The following is a 20,056-nucleotide window of genomic DNA, read 5'->3' on the forward strand; positions in this document are numbered from 1 at the left end:
GGCAATTGCTTGCTGGATCAATTGGACAGCTGGGAGTTGCTGTAAAAAATTAAGAAGCTTCTACTGTCAAAAAACAATCTGTGCATTGTTTATAAACACCAGAGAGGAGATGGATACAAAGTAGCATTATAAACATTGATAAGATGGTAGACAGAGAGATACAAAGTAACATTGTTTATAAACGTTGATCAGAAGGGAGATGGAGAAATAGAAAGTACAGTAATACCTTGGATTGCGAGTAACGCGGTTAACGAGCGTTTATTTAACCACTTCATTACTGGGCACTTAAACCCCCTTCGTGCCCAGACCAATTTTCAGCTTTCATCGCTGACGCATTTTGAATGACAATTGCGCGGTCATACAACACTGTACCCAAATTATATTTTTATCATTTTTTTCCCACAAATAGAGCTTTCTTTTGGTGGTATTTGATCACCTCTGCGATTTTTCCTTTTTGCGCTATAAACAAAAAGACAGAAAATTTTGAAAAAAAACACAATATTTTTTTACTTTTTGTTATAATAATATCCCAATTAAAAATAAAAAAATTCCCTCAGTTTAGGCTAATACGTATTCGTCTACATATTTTTTGTTTAAAAAATCGCAATAAGCGTATATTGATTGGTTTGCGCAAAAGTTATAGCGCCTACAAAATAGGGGATAGAGTTATGATTTCATTTTTTTTTTACTAGTAATGACGGCGATCTGCGTTTTTTTTTTTTGTCAGGCGGACATATTGGACACTTTTGACACAATTTTGGGACCATTCACATTTATACAGCGATCAGTGCTATAAAAATGCACTAATTACTGTATAAATGTGACTGACAGGGAAGGGGGTTAACACTAGGGGGTGAGGAAGGGGTTAAATGTGTATCCTGGGTGTGTTCTAACTGTGTGGGGGGAGGGGACTGACTGGGGGAGGTGACCGATGCTGTGTCCCTATGTACAAGGGACACAGATCGGTCTCCTCTCTCCCTGACAGCACGTGGAGCTCTGTGTTTACACACACAGATCCATGTCCTTGTCTGTGTAACCGCCGATTGCAGGTACCTGGCGGACCTGGACGTCCGTGTGGACGTCCAGGGACGTCCACCCGGCACTTGAGAGCCGCGCTGTGGTGAGGATTCAAGCCTCTGCGGTGTTACTTTGTATCTATCTCCCGTCTGATCAATGTTTATAAACAATGTTACTTTGTATTTCTCAATCTCCCATCTGATCAACGTTTATAAACAATGTTACAGTGGAACCTTGGATTAGGAGCATAATCCGTTCCATGAGAATGATTGTAATCCAAAGCACTTGCATATCAAAGCGAGTTTCCCCATAGAAGTCAACGGAAGCATTGTAACTTTTGTATGTACTTTGTTTTATTCATCTGCGGATCAAAGGAATGAGCTTTGATCTGTCTATAGAGAGTGATGAGAAATAGTTGGGATTGATTGTTGTAGATCGTATGTAAATTCCTTCTCCTGTCAATGTGATAATATTTTTCTCCTCCATGCCTAGCCGTGCCGTCCAGCGCAGTCTGGCCATCATCCGGCAAGCCCAGCAGAAGAAGGCAAAGAAGGAGTACTGCATGTATTACAACCGATTTGGGAGATGCAAGCGTGGTGACAGCTGTCCCTTCATACACGACCCTGAGAAGGTGGCTGTGTGCACCATGTAAGTGTCCGCAGTGTCCAATACGTAACAGTAGGTGGCAGTGTGCACATGTGAGGGGTGGCAGTATCCAGTAGGTGGCAGTGTGCACATGTGAGGGTTGGCAGTATCCAGTAGGTGGCAGTGTGCACATGTGAGGGTTGGCAGTATCCAGTAGGTGGCAGTATGTACATGTGAGGGTTGGCAGTGTCCAGTAGGTGGCAGTGTGCACCATGTGAGGGTTGGCAGTGTCCAGTAGGTGGCAGTGTGCACCATGTGAGGGTTGGCAGTATCCAGTAGGTGGCAGTGTGCACCATGTGAGGGTTGGCAGTATCCAGTAGGTGGCAGTGTGCACCATGTGAGGGTTGGCAGTATCCAGTAGGTGGCAGTGTGCACCATGTGAGGGTTGGCAGTATCCAGTAGGTGGCAGTGTGCACCATGTGAGGGTTGGCAGTGTCCAGTAAGTGGCAGTGTGCACCATGTGAGGGTTGGCAGTATCCAGTAGGTGGCAGTGTGCACCATGTGAGGGTTGGCAGTGTCCAGTAAGTGGCTGTGTGCACCATGTGAGGGTTGGCAGTATCCAGTAAGTGGCTGTGTGCACCATGTGAGGGTTGGCAGTGTCCAGTAGGTGCCTGTGTGCACCATGTGAGGGTTGGAAGTATCCAGTAGGTGGCAGTGTGCACCATGTGAGGGTTGGCAGTATCCAGTAGGTGGCAGTGTGCACCATGTGAGGGTTGGCAGTATCCAGTAGGTGGCAGTGTGCACCATGTGAGGGTTGGCAGTATCCAGTAGGTGGCAGTGTGCACCATGTGAGGGTTGGCAGTGTCCAGTAAGTGGCAGTGTGCACCATGTGAGGGTTGGCAGTATCCAGTAGGTGGCAGTGTGCACCATGTGAGGGTTGGCAGTGTCCAGTAAGTGGCTGTGTGCACCATGTGAGGGTTGGCAGTATCCAGTAAGTGGCTGTGTGCACCATGTGAGGGTTGGCAGTGTCCAGTAGGTGCCTGTGTGCACCATGTGAGGGTTGGAAGTATCCAGTAGGTGACTGTGTGCACCATGTTAGGGTTGGCAGTGCCCAGTAGGTGGCAGTGTGCACCATGTTAGGGTTGGCAGTGTCCAATAGGTAACAGTAGGTGGCGGTGTGCACCATGTGAGGGTTGGCAGTGTCCAGTAGGTGGCTGTGTGCACCATGTGAGGGTTGGCAGTGTCCAGTAGGTGGCAGTGTGCACCATGTTAGGGTTGGCAGTGTCCAATAGGTAACAGTAGGTGGCGGTGTGCACCATGTGATCGTCGTCAGGTAGGTAGCAGTATTATAGCCTGCCGCTATACAGAGGAGAGGGAAGTCGTATGTTTTTAAAAATAAAGTCAGAAATCCTGGACAATGGAAGTAAAGATTTGGGGATAGAGATGTAGAAATTTCTTATGTGTGAAAGAATAAATGTTTTTAGCATGGTCGTTATATTACAATCATTAATTTCACCTCCTGACCTGTGTAAATGGTCTTTATAGGTTCCTACGAGGCACCTGCAAACTGACGGATGGGACCTGCCCATTTTCTCATAAAGCATCAAAAGACAAGGTGAGTAGTTATGGCACCACCTCTTCACATTAATCAAATCCCTTCTAGATGCTCCTCCCATCACCACACCTCTTCTCATTAATCTCATCCCTTCTAGATGCTCCTCCCATCACCACACCTCTTCAGGTTAATCTCATCCCTTCTAGATGCTCCTCCCATCACCACACCTCTTCTCATTAATCTCATCCCTTCTAGATGCTCCTCCCATCACCACACCTCTTCAGGTTAATCTCATCCCTTCTAGATGCTCCTCCCATCACCACACCTCTTCTCATTAATCTCATCCCTTCTAGATGCTCCTCCCATCACCACACCTCTTCTCATTAATCTCATCCCTTCTAGATGCTCCTCCCATCACCACACCTCTTCTCATTAATCTCATCCCTTCTAGATGCTCCTCCCATCACCACACCTCTTCTCATTAATCTCATCCCTTCTAGATGCTCCTCCCATCACCACACCTCTTCACGTTAATCTCATCCCTTCTAGAGGCCCCTCCCATCACCACACCTCTTCTCATTAATCTCATCCCTTCTAGATGCCCCTCCCATCACCACACCTCTTCTCATTAATCTCATCCCTTCTAGATGCTCCTCCCATCACCACACCTCTTCTCATTAATCTCATCCCTTCTAGATGCTCCTCCCATCATCACACCTCTTCTCATTAATCTCATCCCTTCTAGATGCTCCTCCCATCACCACACCTCTTATTAATCTCATTCCTTCTAGATGACCCCCCCCCCCCATCACCACACATCTTCAAATTAATCTCATCCCTTCTAGATGCTCCTCCCATCACCACACCTCTTATTAATCTCATTCCTTCTAGATGACCCCCCCCCATCACCACACATCTTCAAATTAATCTCATCCCTTCTAGATGCTCCTCCCATCACCACACCTCTTCTCATTAATCTCATTCTTTCTAGATGCCCCTCCCATCACCACACCTCTTCACATTTATCGCATCCCTTCTACATGCTCCTCCCATCACCACACCTCTTCTCATTAATCTCATCCCTTCTAGATGCTTTTCCCATCACCACACCTCTTCTCATTAATCTCATCCCTTTTAGATGCTCCTCCCATCACCACACCTCTTCACATTAATCTCATTCCTTCTAGATTCTCCTCCCATCACCACAACTCTTCTCATTAATCTCATCCTTTCTAGATGCCCCTCCCATCACCACACCTCTTCACATTTATCTCATCCCTTCTAGATGCTCCTCCCATCACCACACCTATTCACATTAATCTCATCCCTTCTAGATGCCCCCCCCCCCCATCACCACACATCTTCACATTAATCTCATTCCTTCTAGATTCTCCTCCCATCACCACAACTCTTCTCATTAATCTCATCCTTTCTAGATGCCCCTCCCATCACCACACCTCTTCACATTTATCTCATCCCTTCTAGATGCTCCTCCCATCACCACACCTATTCACATTAATCTCATCCCTTCTAGATGCCCCCCCCCCCATCACCACACATCTTCACATTAATCTCATCCCTTCTAGATGCTCCTCCCATCACCACACCTCTTCTCATTAATCTAATCCCTTCTAGATGCTCCTCCCATCACCACACCTCTTCACATAAATCTCATCCCTTCCAAATGCTCCTCCCATCACCACACCTCTTCTCATTAATCTCATCCCTTCTAGATGCTCCTCCCATCACCACACCTCTTCTCATTAATCTCATCCCTTCTAGATGCTCCTCCCATCACCACACCTCTTCTCATTAATCTCATCCCTTCTAGATGCTCCTCCCATCACCACACCTCTTCTCATTAATCTCATCCTTTCTAGATGCTCCTCCTCCTGCTTCTAAAAGCAATCAATCAGCTAATCAGCCACTCGGATTGCTTTTATCAGAAAGAGAATCGCTGCCTAAAAAACAAAAATATATATATATAAAAATAAAAAAACGTAAAAACCTGTAATGTTAATGCTAGTTATGGGGTCTTGAAGTGCCTATTGGGGGGCTAGTAGAATGTAAACACTGTGACAGCCAATCACATTGTAATCAGACAGGTCCACTTTAATAGGATTATTTATTAATCAAATGTATCCGATAAAAGAAAGACTGTAGATAATCTTCTGTAATGCTGGGAGGGGACAGTAGGGATCACAGCGATGGCGAGAAGGCCTGATTTTTGCACCTTTTGCCGCTGTCCTGCGATGAAGTATTGTTCCGAGGCGTCTCACCCCCCCCCCCCCCCCCCCCAGGAGATGATTTGATATAATAGAGAAATCCTTTACAGCCGGGTAATAGATGAGGCTCATTTGTGCGGCTTCTCCCATCAGATACCGCTATTAATTTTAATGTCGGTGAGTATTGTGTCTGCGGGCCGTTAGGGTGCGCGGTGATTTTACCGAGCGCCGTAAATGTGTACGATCGGCGGGTGAGGCTACGCCGCGGCTCCTCTCCCTCCCTGGCCCGCTGCTGTTACAACAGCTTTTCCTCTTGAGGGACTTCCCACGAATCAGCATTTTTTTTTCTTCTTCTCCCTAATAAAAAATAAGCAAAACAGAGAGAAGTCTGTGGTGAGCAATTTGGAAAGCCTCGCCGACTTTCGGGTTCATTAGCCGGGCGCCTGCGAAGGCTGCGTACTCTCAGAGCGCCGTAATGTGTGACATAACTCACCCCCTCCCCTCCCCCCTCTTCTCATGTAATTGGGAAGGAACATCGCGCTCCATATGTTAAAGGGACGCTCCGTCTACAATCTCCCAACCCCCCCCCCCCCCCCCGACCATATTTATGGGAATAAAAATGTTTGTGATTTCCTGGACTAGGAAGAGTTAAAGCAGAACTCCGGCCCAAACTTTAATTTATTAATCTTTTGATTTTTAATGGGCAACTCCATTTTTGTGGAAAGAACGATGGCACAAAAAAAAACAGCGTATAAAATTGCTACACAAGTCATATTGTAATTTAAATGTTATATATAAAAAAAAAATAATAATAACCTTTCCATTTTCAATCTGTCATTTTCTGTAAAATGCAAAATATGGCCACCCGGAGGCGCTCTATACACAGAGCCCAGTGCAGTACAGCATCATCGTATGACTGGTGACAGTATAATTATAGTAATTTTCTTTTTTCTTTTTTTTTCCCTATTTGTGACCAGAAAGTATCTCACCAAAAATAACATTTTTGTTGCAGGGGATGCCTAAAATCTGACTTGTATCTTCGTGTAGACTTCTGAGAAAATCAGAAAATATTGTATATACCATATACAGAACACAACATGTCATTTCCTGCTTGTGTGATTGGCTCACTGATTTTCCCAGAAGTCTTCACTAAGATACAAGTCAGATTTTTAGGCATCCCCTGCAACAACATTTTTATTTTTGGTGAGATACTTTCTGGTCACAGTAAGGCCTCGTACACACGACCGAACATGTCTGCTGAAACTGGTCCGCTGACCAGTTTCAGCAGACATGTTCGGTCGTCTGTATGGCCGATCGGACAAATGTCCGGCGGATCGGACAGGTTTCCAGCGGACAAATGTTTCTTAGCATGCTAAGAAACATGTCCGCTGGAAGCCTGTCCGTCGGACATGTTCGGTCGTCTGTACGTTTTACCGGACATGTCCGCTGGGCCGCCATCCCTCGCATGCGTCGAAGTGATTAGACGCATGCGTGGAAACATTGACCTTCCAGGGTCGCGCACGTCGCCGCGATGGCGCGGCCACGTCACCGCGCTGTCTGTCCGCGCGGATTTCGGTTTGATGGTGTGTACAACCATCAGACCGAAATCTCCGAGCGCACATGTCCGATGAAAACGGTCCGGCGGACTGTTTTCATCGGACTGTCCGCTCGTCTATACGGGGCCTAAGGGAAAAAGAAAAAAAAATTAAAAAGAAAATGACTATAATTATACTGTCACCAGTCAGTATCTATGATCACCACCACACCAGTCAATATGATGATCTTGTACTGCACTGGGGGAGGGGGGACAGACAGCAATACAAACCCAACAGAGGTTCTAACCCCTCTTTACTCTGTTCAGAAATTAAATCTGACCTCCAGTCTTTCGACCGTTGTACAGACTCCCCACCTACTGCTGAGAAGCGGCATCACATGTGGGTGTTACCTAGGGGTGTTCTGCATGCAAATACAGCCTTTCTAGGAACGCCCACTCCTCCAGACTGACACCCGCCCATCAAGGCATTTTGATATTTGCATAACTCCTCCCAAGAGCCAGCCCTCTGCTTGCATCAGGACTGAGACCTGGTTCACACTGACTGCGATTTCAGGTGAAATTGCGTGCCTTCACTTGAAATTGCACGATTTTAATGCCGCATGTCGGAGCGATTTCACGCACAGATGTCTATGCAAATCGCAAAAGTAGTGCAGGAGCAGTGCGGCACAGCAAAGTTGGCATCGCACCAATTTGAACAGTTCCATTGCCGACAATGGGGTTCGACTTTGCCGAAGCAGCCATCAGCCTGTATGTGTTTTGTTCAGCCGGCGACCAGCTTCAAAGTGAAAGTGATGCATTAGCTTCATAGCTGCCAACCACTTTCACAGATGGCTGCGCGGCGGCTCACTCCCCCTCCCACCAGCGGCTCACTCCCCCTCCCACCAGCGGCTCACTCCCCCTCCCACCAGCGGCTCACTCCCCCTCCCACCAGCGGCTCACTCCCCCTCCCACCAGCGGTTCCTGCGAACCCCCCCGCTGGTGGCTCCTCCCGCTGGCTGCGACCCCCCTCCTCCTGCTGGCGGCTCCTCCTCGTCCCGCCAGCGGCTTGTCCCTTTTCCTGTGGTCCCCCCCCTCCTCCCGCTGGTGGCTCCCCCCTCCTCCTGCTGGTGGCTCCCCCCTCCTCCTGCTGGTGGCTCCCCCCTCCTTCTGCTGGTGGCTCCCCCCTCCTCCTGCTGGTGGCTCCCCCCTCCTCCCGCTGGTGGCTTCCCCTCCTCCCACTGGTGGCTCCCCCCTCCTCCTACTGGTGGCTTCCCCTCCTCCCACTGGCAGCCCCCCCCCTTCCTACCGACGCCTCCCCCTCTTCCTGTGACGCCCCCTCCTCCCGCCAGCTGCTCCCGCTCCTCCTGCCGGTGCCTCCCCCTCCTCCTGCCGGTGCCTCCCCCTCCTCCTGCCGGTGCCTCCCCCCTCCTCCTGCCGGTGCCTCCCCCCTCCTCCTGTTGTTCCCCCCCTCCTCCTCCCATGGCTCCCCCGTCATCCTCCCATGGCTCCCCCCTCCTCCTGTGGTCTCCTCCCGCCTCCCATGGTTCCCCGGGCTGTCCTGCACTCACCGGAACCCGGGAGGAGAGAGATTGTAGTGAGACCGAGGCAAATCCATGCCTCGGTCTCACGTGCAAAAGGTGAAACCAGAAGTTGGCATAGATAGCTGCGGGTTGCGCGGCTATCCATGTCCGGAAGTGGGAGAAAATACCTGTATTAGTCAGATATCTACCCCCCTCCCCTCTGAAAGGTGCCAAATGTGACACCGGAGGGGGGATCCAAAAAGCCAGAAGTTCCATTTTTGGGTGGAACTCTACTTTAAGGCTCGTTTCACAATACGGCGGGAGGTGCGGTGGCGGTATAGCGGCGCTATACCGTCGGAATTCCGGGGGTATTGGGCCGCTAGCAGTGCAGTTTTAACCCCCGCTAGTGGCCGAAAAATGGTCAATACCGCCGGCAATGCTCCTCTGCAGAGGCGCATTGCCGGCGGTATAGCCGCGGTTTCCCATTGCTTTCAATGGGAAGGAGCGGTAAACACTCCGCTCCTGTCCCCGCTCCAAAGATGCGGCTAGCAGGACTTTTGGAGCGGTCCTGCTAGCGCACCGCTCCAGTGTGAAAGCCCTGGATGCTTTCACAATGGAGAGACAGCATCCGCTGTTTAGGGTCGGTTTGCAGGCGCTATTTTTAGCGCAATAGCGCCTGTAAACCGCCCCAGTGTGAAAGGGGTCTAACTTAACATACACACCCGCAGCGGTTCGCGTGAATGGGGTGTGATTTGGATCAGCGCAAAAGTGTGAACCGGGACTTAAATTCTGACAATAAAACCTGGAAGCTGATTGGCTACAATGCAGAGCTGCACCAGATTCTGTGTGCTCCAGTTTTAGTAAATCACCCCCTTTGTGTTGGACAAACATTCTATAGATTTGGGGATCTATTCCGCTGAATATAACAAGCTTTAAAGTCAAACTAAAGTCAAACTAAAGACTTCTTTGTTCTTTTTAACACCCCCCCCCCCCCAAAAAAAACAAGTTGTTTTACTTACCTGCTTTGTGTAGTGGTTTTGCACAGAGCATCCCGGATCCTCCTCTTCTCGGGTCCCCCGTCGACTCTCCTGGCCCCTCCCTCCTGCCCCCTCAGCAAGCAGCGTAGTGACGTCAGCCTGTATCCTCCTCCGGACGCGTTTTGTCATATGCGACGTTGTCAATGTTAAAGTGGAGGTTCACCCTAAAACAATTCTATAACATTACATCCAGCATACTAACAACATGAACAGTATGCTGGTATTTTTTTTTTTCCGCAGTACATACCGCTTAATTGTTGTTTTCCCCCCGGCTTCCGGCTTCAAATCCCCTCGGGTCGTTCCTATTGAGAGCTTAGATGATTGACGTCTGGTGAAAAACTTCCCATGGCGCATAAGGTGCGTCACCAGTTTTCCGTAAATAGCTGACCTGCGTGTCGGCGCTATACGGCGCCTGCGCCCGCCGTGTAGAGCTGACTGCGCAGGCGCCATATAGAGCCGACTCGCAGGTCGGCTATTTACGGAAAACTGGTGACGCGCCTTATGTGCCATGGGAAGTTTTTCACCAGACGTCAATCTAAGCTCTCAATAGGAACGCCCAGTCCCGCGGGAATCAGAACCCAGAAGCCGGGGAGAAAATAACAATTAAGCGGTATGTACGGCAGAAAAAAAAAAAATACCAGCATACTGTACATGTCGTTAGTATGCTGGATGTAATGTTATAGAATTGTTTTAGGGTGAACCTCCACTTTAAACTTACCACCTCTGTTGCACAGAGCAGCCTTGATCCTCCTCTTCTTGGGTCCCTCTTCTGTGTTTCTGGCCCCTCCCTCCTGCCGAGTTCCCCCCCACAACAAGCAGCTTGCTATGGGAGCAACCGAGCCGAGCTGCAGCTCCCTGTGTCCATTCAGACACGGAGCTGCGGTTCAGCCTCGCCCCCTCTCTCCCCTGATTGGCTAACTGACTTTGACTGACAGCAGCGGGAGCCTCTGGACAGCCAGGACACTCGTGGACAGAGATGGGGCTCGTGTGAGTATTAGGGGGGCCGCTGACTTTTTTATCTTAATGAATAGAATGCACCTTCTGCTCCTACAATCACTGTAAATTGTATGTTCGCTGTCACCGGGAAGATTTTTATCATAAATGTAGATGATGTCCTGTGACAATATCAGATACTCGGTGTTGTAGCGCCTTTCCTCATCTCGGTGACCCTGAGAGAGCGCAGCGCGGTATGTAGTCGCCGGCGTTCCTCTCCTGTACAAGGTGAAAGCCGTCGGCGGGCCTGTCAGGTTTACAGCTCCGGAGAAAGATGTGTGTGATTGAGAACCCCATCAGCTGCCTTTATGAGTTTATTATCCATTCCTGATCATATTGTAATACTGAGAGGAGGCCGTTTGGGAGGTGATTGCGTCCCCATTAATCCCTCCGCTTTACAGCCCTTCCGATTACGAGCGCCGTGTAAAGGATGGGGGGGGGGGGGGGGACGGACACTTTTCTGGCAGGAGGATTCTGGTGAAGCTTTTATGTTGGGGGGGAACATTCCCTGTCTGGGGATTGATGTAGGTTAAAGTGGAATTCCAGCCTAAAACTAACGCAGAGAAAAAAAAAAAAAATGTAATTTAAAAAAAAAGCATTTAGAACCATTTTAACCACTTAACCCCCCGGACCATATTGCTGGTCGAAGACCAGAGCACTTTTTGCGATTTGGCACTGCGTCGCTTTAACTGACAATTGCGCGGTCGTGCGACGTGGCTCCCAAACAAAATTGGCGTCCTTTTTTTTTTCCACAAATAGAGCTTTCTTTTGGTGGTATTTGATCACCTCTGCGGTTCTCAGTTTTTGCGCTATAAACAAAAATAGAGCGACAATTTTGGAAAAAAAAAATGTTTTTTAGATTTTTTTTCCTCAGTTTAGGGCGATACGTATTCTTCTACATATTTTTCGTAAAAAAAAATTCGCAATAAGCGTTTATTGATTGGTTTGCGCAAAAGTTATATAGCCAGATTCAGAGACGTTTACGCCGGTGTATCAGTAAATACTCCGTCGTAACTCTGAATCTGCGCCGTCGTACATTTAAGTGTATTCTCAAATTGAGATACACTTAAATGTAGCTAAGATACGCCGGCCTGCGCCGTCGTATTTTAGCTGTCTAGTTCCGCCGGCCGCTAGGGGCGTGAACACTGATTTACGCCTAGAATGCGTAAATCAGCGAGATACGCCTATTCACGAACGTACGCTTGCCCGTCGCAGTAAAGATACGCCGTTTACGTAAGGCGTTTTCAGGCGTAAAGTTAGTTGAACAAATAGCTGGCCTAGCCAATGTTAGGTATGGACGTCGTTCCCGCGTCGAATTTTGAAATTTTTACGTCGTTTGCGTAAGTCGTCCGTGAATGGGGCTGGACGTCATTTACGTTCACGTCGAAACCAATAGGTCCTTGCGGCGTACTTTGGAGCAATGCACACTGGGATATGTCCACGAACGGCGCATGCGCCGTTCGTTAAAAACGTCAATCACGTCTGGTCACGAGTCATTAACATAAAACACGCCCCCCTGTTCCTCATTTGAATTAGGCGCGCTTACGCCAGCCCATTTACGCTACGCCGCCGTAACTTAGGAGGCAAGTGCTTTGTGAATACAGCACTTGCCTCTCTGACTTACGGCGGCGTAGCGTAAATACGATACGCTACGTCGGAATGTTCTGTCCTATAAAACCCCCCCAGATAGTACAGGTGCAGCTCCTAAAATTAGAATAGCATCAAAAAGTTCATTTATTTCAGTAATTTAATTCAAAAAGTGAAACTCTCATATATTTTATACAGATGCATTACACACAGAGTTCAAGCATTTCTTTCTTATAATTTTGGTGATTATGGGTTACCGCGAGTGACACCCCACAATTCTGTATCTCAGAAAATGAGAATATTACACAAGACCCAATAAAAAAAAAAAAAAGGATTTTTAATACAGAAATGTTGTCTTAGTGAGGTGTCTGTCCATGTACAGTATACTGTAGTTTGCACTCAGTACTTGGTCGGGGCTCCTTTTGCATGAATTACGGCATCAATGTGGCGTGGCGTGGAGGAGATCAGCATGGAGGCACTGCTGAGGTGTGATGGAAGTCCAGGTTGCTTTGATAGCGGCCTTCAGCTCATCTGCATTGTTGGGTCTCATGTCTCTCTTCTTCCTGCTATGTGCCCTTTTCCCATGCAATATGCCCAGCTTTGTGCCCCATAATGTGCCCTGCTCCCATGTAATGGACTCTGCTGTGTGCTCCATAATGTGCCCTGCTCCCTTGTAATGTGCCCTGCTGTGTGCCCCACATTGTGCCCTGCTTCCATGTAATGTGCTCTGCTGTGTGCCCTGCTCCCTTATAATGTGCCCTGCTCCCTTGTAATGTGCCCTGCTGTGTGCCCCACAATGTGCCCTGCTCCCTTGCAATGTACCCTGCTGTGTGCCCCACAATGTGCCCTGCTCCCATGTAGTGTGCCCTGCTCCCATGTAGTGTGCCCTGCTCCCATGTAGTGTGCCCTGCTCCCATGTCACGTGCCCCATAATGTGCTCTGCTCCCTTGTATTGTGCCCTAATGTGTGCCCCGCTCCCTTGTAATGTGCCCCACAATGTGCCCTGCTCCCTTGCAATGTACCCTGCTGTGTGCCCCACAATGTGCCCTGCTCCCTTGCAATGTACCCTGCTCCCTTGCAATGTACCCTGCTCCCATGTAGTGTGCCCTGCTCCCATGTAGTGTGCCCTGCTCCCATGTAGTGTGCCCCGCTCACATGTCACATGCCCTGCTCCCATGTCACATGCCCCATAATGTGCTCTGCTCCCTTGTAATGTGCCATGCTCCCTTGTAATGTGCCCTAATGTGTGCCCCACAATGTGCTCTGCTCCCTTGTAATTTGCCCTGCTGTGTGCCCCACAATGTGCCCTGCTTCCATGTCACGTGCCCCGCTCCCATGTCACATGCCCCATAATGTGCCGTGCTCCCTTGTAATGTGCCGTGCTCCCTTGTAATGTGCCCTGCTGTGTGCCCCACAATGTGCCCTGCTCCCATGTAGTGTGCCCTGCTTCCATGTAATATGCTCTGCTTCCATGTCACGTGCCCCGCTCCCATGTCATGTGCCCCACAATGTGCCCTGCTCCCATGTAATGTGCTCTGCTCCCATTTAACCTCCCTGGCGGTATGATTCTGTCTGGAATTACGTACCAAAAGCGGTACATTTATTTTGCAAGGAAATTGGTGTTTTATACTGTAGGCCTGTAATTTTTAGAAATAACTCACTTAAATCTGACCAAGCAAGAGTCTTGTAGGCATCCCGGGTATGATTTTTTTTTTAAAACAAAATTATAAATTATAATATAATAAATAATTATAAATAATTATAACAAATAATAATATAATTATAATAAAAATTATTCAATAATGTAATCAACTCAAAATCACTGAAATTTGCAGTTGCAGAATTGTCGCTGTCATTATTTTATTTTTTTTATGACGAATTTCCCCGCAAATCGCTATCGCACAATTCTGCAAGTGATTATAATTTATTATCGCTGTTTTCTAGCTGATCTAAAACCATTTTTGACATAAAGGGACACTTTTGGACAATCTACAGTTTGCAGGCAGAAATGACATTTTTTATTATATAAAAGTACATGCAGGACACTGGGCAGACCACTAGGGACAAGGGGTGTGTGTATTTTTTACATACAGTACTGTAATCTATAAGATTACAGTATACTGTATGTAATGTGTTTGTTTACTTTTTTGAATTTGGCGCCGTTCTCCGTCCCCGTGCGTCGTAACGTCGCAGGGAACGGAGATCGGCGTCACACGGGGACTGTGAATCGAGCGAGGAGGTCCCGCTCGCTCACACAGCGGGTGGCATCGCTGGATCCAGGGACAAGGTGAGTAAACCAAGCCTGTGGATCCAGCGAAAGGTAAGCCCGTCCAGCCCGAGCGTGACTCGGGTTTGCCGATCCTAACATGTAAAACCAACCCCGAGTCGCGCTCGGGTTTACCGTCAGGGGGGTTAATGTGCTCTGCTCCCATTTAATGTGCTCTGCTCCCATTTAATGTGCTCTGCTCCCATGTAATGTGCCCTGCTCCCATGTAATGTGCCCTGCTCCCATGTAATGTGCCCTGCTGTGTGCCCCATAGGTACATTTTAATATTGATTTTATTATTTAATACTATTTCTAAAATCAATTGTCATATGAAAGGCTCGCTGATCACCCCGATGTTCCCCGAGCTGTTGATGTGATCCCTATTTCAGGGGTGTGTGGTTGAATGTCATACATTTGATTTGTCACCGAGGATTCTCTCCCGTCTCTCTAGATGCCGGTGTGCTCGTTCTTCTTAAAGGGGAGCTGTCACAAAACAGACTGTCCCTACAGCCACGTCTACGTCTCCAGGAAGGCTGAGGTGTGTCCGGACTTCCTCAAGGGGTACTGTCCCATGGGAGCCAAGGTAAGAGGCACTGGTAGTGCCAGTCCAGGGCAGGCACATCTATTTCTTATGGTGGCGGCATATATCAATGCGTTGGTGGCATCCTGAATTTGTATCTGTTTGTTACTCTTATGTGTACAAAATCTAAAATAATTTTTCTAGTTGGCAACACACATGGACAAAACTTTGTGAACGGCTCTCTAAATGATGGAGTTCAGGGGCCAGATCCACAGAAGAATTACGCCGGCGTATCTCTTGATACGCCGCGTATATTTAAATTTTGCGCGTCGTATCTTTGTTTTGTATCTACAAAACAAGATACGACTGCATCTCGGCTATATCCGACAGGCGTATGTCTTCGTACGCCGTCGGATCTTAAGTGCAATTTTTCTGCGGCCGCTAGGTGGTGTTTCCGTCAAGTTCCGCGTGGAGTATGCAAATTAGCTAGTTACGGCGATCCACGAACGTACGTCCGGCCGGCGCATTTTTTTACGTCGTTTGCGTTCGGCTTTTTCCGGCATATAGTTAAACCTGCTATTATGAGGGGTACTCAATGTTAAGTATGGCCGTCGTTCCCGCCTTGCATTTTGAATTTTTTACGTTGTTTGCGTAAGTCGTTCGCGAATAGGGGTTTGCGTAGAATGACATCACCGTCTTAAACATTGGCTTGTTCCGGTTTCATTTCCAGCATACGCACTGTATCCCCCACGGACGGCACATGCGCAGTTAAAAAAAAAACGTTGTTTACGTCAGGTCACGACGTATTTACATAAAACACGCCCCCATCACAGAGATTTGAATGCCGTAACTTACGGTGCGAATTCTTTGAAAATTCGAAGAAAAAAAAGTTACGGCGGCGTAGTGTATCTTAGATACGCTGCGCCCGGCGGATTAATACGCGGAGGTACGTGGATCTACCCCCAGGTGTTCCCAGTGAAGGCTCCTGGTAATACTCCATCATACAAAGACATTAGCCCAGATTCAGTAAGAATCTGCGCCTTTCTTACGCAGGCACAGGGCAGCGTTTTTGCCCTGCGCCCGCGCAAATTTTCTGCGCTGCCCGCGATTCACGGAGCAGAAGCTCCGTAAATTGCGGGGGCGCTGTGTTAACTTGCCCGGCGTACGGGCACCTAATCATGCCGGGAATCATTTAAATTAGGCGCGCTCCCGCGCCGAGCGTAGAGCGCATTCTCCGTCGGGAAACTTTCCCGACGTGCATTGCGGCAAATGACGTCGCAAGGACGTCATTTGCTTCAAAGTGAACGTGAATGGCGTCCAGCGCCATTCACGATCCACTTACGCAAACGACGTAAAATTTGAACGTCGCGACGCGGGAACGTGGCCATCCTATAGCATTGGCTGCCCCTGCTATTAGGATGTGTAACGTTGCGCGAAACCCGACGTACGCAAATTACGTAATTTGCGTACGCAGGGCCAGCGCAAGTTTGTGAATCGGTGTTAGTATGCAATTTGCATACTATACACAGATCACAATGGGAGCGCCCCCTAGCGGTTTTTGATAGAATGCAGCCTAAAATCTGCGTGGCATAAGAGCCTTATGCCGCACAGATTTTAGGCTGCAGTCGGCGTTGCGATGTTCCTGAATCAGGAGCATTCGCTACGCCGGAGCAAGTAAGCAATTGCGCCGTGTAACCTATGGTTACACGGGCGCAATTGCTTCTTGAATCTGGCCCATTGTAGACATATGTGCTCTTCCAACCTTGTGGTAACCGTTTGGAAAAGACCCTTTTCTGTTCCACCATGACTGCGCCCAATGAGTACAAAGCCAGCTCCACCTCCACATGGCGCGACCAGTTTGGTGTGGAGGAACTTGAGTGTCCTGTACAGAGTCCTGACCTCAACCCTACTCCTCACCTTTGGGATGAATTTGGAACCCTGGTAGCAAGCCAGGTTTTCTCATCCAACCTCAGTACCTGACCTTACTAATGAGCACACGTTCCCTAAAGACACCTTCCAAATGTATGTGGAAAGCCTTCCCAGAAGAGTGCAGGATGTTGCCATAAAGGGTGCCAACCCCATAATAATGGTGATTAATCTGGAATGGGCTCAAATAGGGTCCCGTTTGGTGAAGACCCTTTTCTGTCCCACCATGTGCCTCTGTGTACAAAGCCAGCTCCATAAAGACATTTGTCCAGTTTGGTGTGGAGGAACAAAAGCGTCCTACAAAGAGCCATGACCTCAACCCTAATGAGCACCTTTGGGATGAATTGGACCACCAGTGGTGAGCTAGGTCTTTTTTTCTTTTTTTTTGGCGCCCAACGTGGGGTCCAACATGTGAGCTAAGTCTTTTCTTCCAACATCGGTGTCTGACCTCACATCCTTTTCACTCTGCCAATTTTCTGATTCACATCCCAATAATCTTCATCAATGGGAGCTGGCTGTCTTTTTGGCGTTTGCAGCCAGCCTCCTGATGACGCGGCGGTGCGCATCTGGCGCGATCTGTGATCATAGATCGGCATAAAGGGCCAATCATAGCAGGCCTTTACCATGTGATAAGCTGTGTCCAATCACAGCTGATCACGATGTAAATACACTTGCTGGTTATCGGCATTTCCTTTCCTTGCGCTGTCACAGTGTGAGGCCTCGTACACACGACAGAGATTCTCGGCAGAATTCGCCGAGAAACTCGGTCAAAACCCGGATTCTGCCGAGAATCTCTGTCGTCTGTACAGTTTTGGCTCGATGGAGCCGCCGAGGAGCTCGACGAGAAAATAGAGAACATGTTCTCTATTTTCTCGTTGGCCGCGTTGTTCTATAGGAGAAGGCGGCCCGCCGAGCTCTTCGGCGGCTTCATCCCAAAACGAGACGAGGAACTCGACGTGCCAAGCACGTCGAGTTTCTCTGTCGTGTGTACGAGGCCTGAGAGGAGAGGAGAGCCAGTAACTGGCCAGTGTGCAAGAGGACCTCTACGCTGATAATCAGGGCACTGATCATCGGTCTCCTGATGATCAGTGCTACATATAAGTGTCTCCTCATCAGTGCCCAACAGTGATGCCTATGGGTGCCCAACAGTGCCTCCTTATTGGTGCCCATCAGTGCTGCCTATTGGCTCCCATCAGTCCCTCCTCATCAATGCCAATCAGTGCTGCCTATCAGTGCCCATCGGTACCTCCTCATCAGTGCTACCTATCGGTGCCCATCAATGCCTCCTCAGTGCCCATTAGTGCTGCCTATCGTGGCCATCTGTGAAAAATTGCAGCCTCACCAGCGCTCATCAAAGAAATTACCCGGTTGCAAAATTTTAAAACGGAAACTAAGAAAAACGTTTTTTTTTTTTTTTAAATCTAAAAATACTGTACATACAGTATCTCAGAAAAGTAAGTACACCCCTTACATCTTTGTAAATCTTTTCTTGTATCTTTTCATGTGACAACACTGAAGAAATGACACTTTGTATCTACAATGTTGTGTAGTGAGTGTACAGCTTGTATAACGGTGTAAATTTGCCGTCCCCTCAAAATAACTCAACACACAGCCATTAATGTCTAAACCGCTGGCAACAAAAGTCAGTACACCCCTAAGTAAAAATGTCCAAATTGGGCCCCAAAGTGTCAATATTTTGTGTGGCCGCCATTATTTTCCGGCATGGCCTTAACCCTCTTGGGCATGGAGGTCACCAGAGCTTCACAGGTTGTCACTGGAATCCTCTTCCCCTCCTCCATGATGACATCACAGAGCTGGTGGATGTTGGAGACCTTCCCCTCCTCCACCTTCCCTCTGAGGATCCCCCACAGATGATCAATAGGGTTTAGGTCTGGAGACATGCTTGGCCAGTCCATCACCTTTACCCTCAGCTTCTTTGAATTGGATTGGAATAAATGCTTATAGAGCGCCGAATGCGAGTTGTGAAACTCTCGTCTAAGCGCTTACCAACAAGCTGGGGGTATCAAATTCCCAGGAGCTAAGAGAAGAGACTAGGACATCTAAGTGAAAGAGGTGAACAAGCAAGAAGTAAACAGAAATATAAAAAGAGGGGAGGGGGGGGCAGGACACAAGGAGCCTATCCCTACTCCCTGACCATGGACCGCAGCCTGGGATTAAGGCCGCGTCCTGCTAAGAGCTTAGATGGCCAAGTGTCTATCCGTAGGCTTGTGAAAAAAGCAGTGTTTTCAAGCCTTTATCATCTTGAAGGTGTGTTTGGGGTGGTTATCATGTTGGAATACTGCCCTGCGTCCCAGTCTCTGAAGGGAGGGGATCATGCTCTGCTTCCTTATGTCACATGAAAAGATAGAAGAAAATATTTACAAAAATGTGAGGGGTGTACTTACTTTTGTGAACCGTGGAAAGATCTGCATTGCACAACATAGGAGTTTTTTTTGTGCATTTAGAAAAAAAGAGAAAAAAATAAATAAACATTTCCGGTGACGAGCCCTAAAAATGTTGTCTAGTCCCCGGAAATAGAAAACAGCCGGGGGAACGGTGATAACCGCTCAAACTTTAGAGGGGAAAAAAAATCAGTGATGTCACAGTAGGAAAAAGTAATTCTGTAAATGTTAAGCAATCCGTTGTGATTGGCCCCATACATTCTTAGGGGCCACGGGGGGCTGTGACCCATGCTGCGCCCCCCTATGCAGAGAAGGGCCCCAGCTCTGAGCCGGGCCCTCTCCATCCTCTGCAGAGAGATTATTGGACCCCGGAGCCATCGATCAGGAGCTGTCAGTGCGGCTCTTAAGAGTCGGAGGATTAGGAGACGTAGATCGTAAAAAATCAAAGCCGGGATTATTCGTTCCCCGCCGCCAGAACTGCTTTGGTGGCAAATTGTAAATTGTACCAAGTGTTTCCTCCCCGCGTGTAGAGCGCCGTTCTCCTCTATCTCTCTCTTATTGGTTTACTGGAAGTCTCTGTAGACGCCGGCCGGCGCTCCCGGGTTCCCGCAGACTTTTATTGAAGTGGAAAAGACAGAAAATCGCCATCATTTAAACTTCACTTTAAAACTTCTTTAACACTTAGTGCCGCGGCCAGGCAGGGAGTTCTGAAGTGATTGCGCTAATGCAATCTCGCACTGTACACGATAAACTATTGCCATTCTGTTTTTATCATTAACCACTTAAGCCCCGGACCATTATGCAGGTTAACCGCTTGCCGACCGGCCGCCGACGTTTTACGGCGGCAGGTCGGCTCCCCTGCGCTAGAGCACGTAATATAACGTTGGCT

The 20,056-nt window shown here is 48.4% G+C and overlaps 1 protein-coding gene across 2 annotated transcripts in view; it reads left to right on the plus strand.

The window, feature by feature from the left end:
• Positions 1–20,056, plus strand: part of ZC3H3 (zinc finger CCCH-type containing 3) — a 298,560-nt gene that overhangs the window by 208,112 nt on the left and 70,392 nt on the right. For both annotated transcript variants that reach the window (XM_040352126.1, XM_040352125.1), the window contains exons 7-9: positions 1,510–1,665; positions 3,148–3,217; positions 14,771–14,902. In XM_040352126.1, coding sequence (XP_040208060.1) covers positions 1,510–1,665; positions 3,148–3,217; positions 14,771–14,902 — 358 coding nt within the window. The remainder of the gene's footprint in view (positions 1–1,509; positions 1,666–3,147; positions 3,218–14,770; positions 14,903–20,056) is intronic.

This window comes from Rana temporaria, chromosome 5 (genome assembly GCF_905171775.1).
Source record: "Rana temporaria chromosome 5, aRanTem1.1, whole genome shotgun sequence".
NCBI lineage: Eukaryota > Metazoa > Chordata > Amphibia > Anura > Ranidae > Rana > Rana temporaria.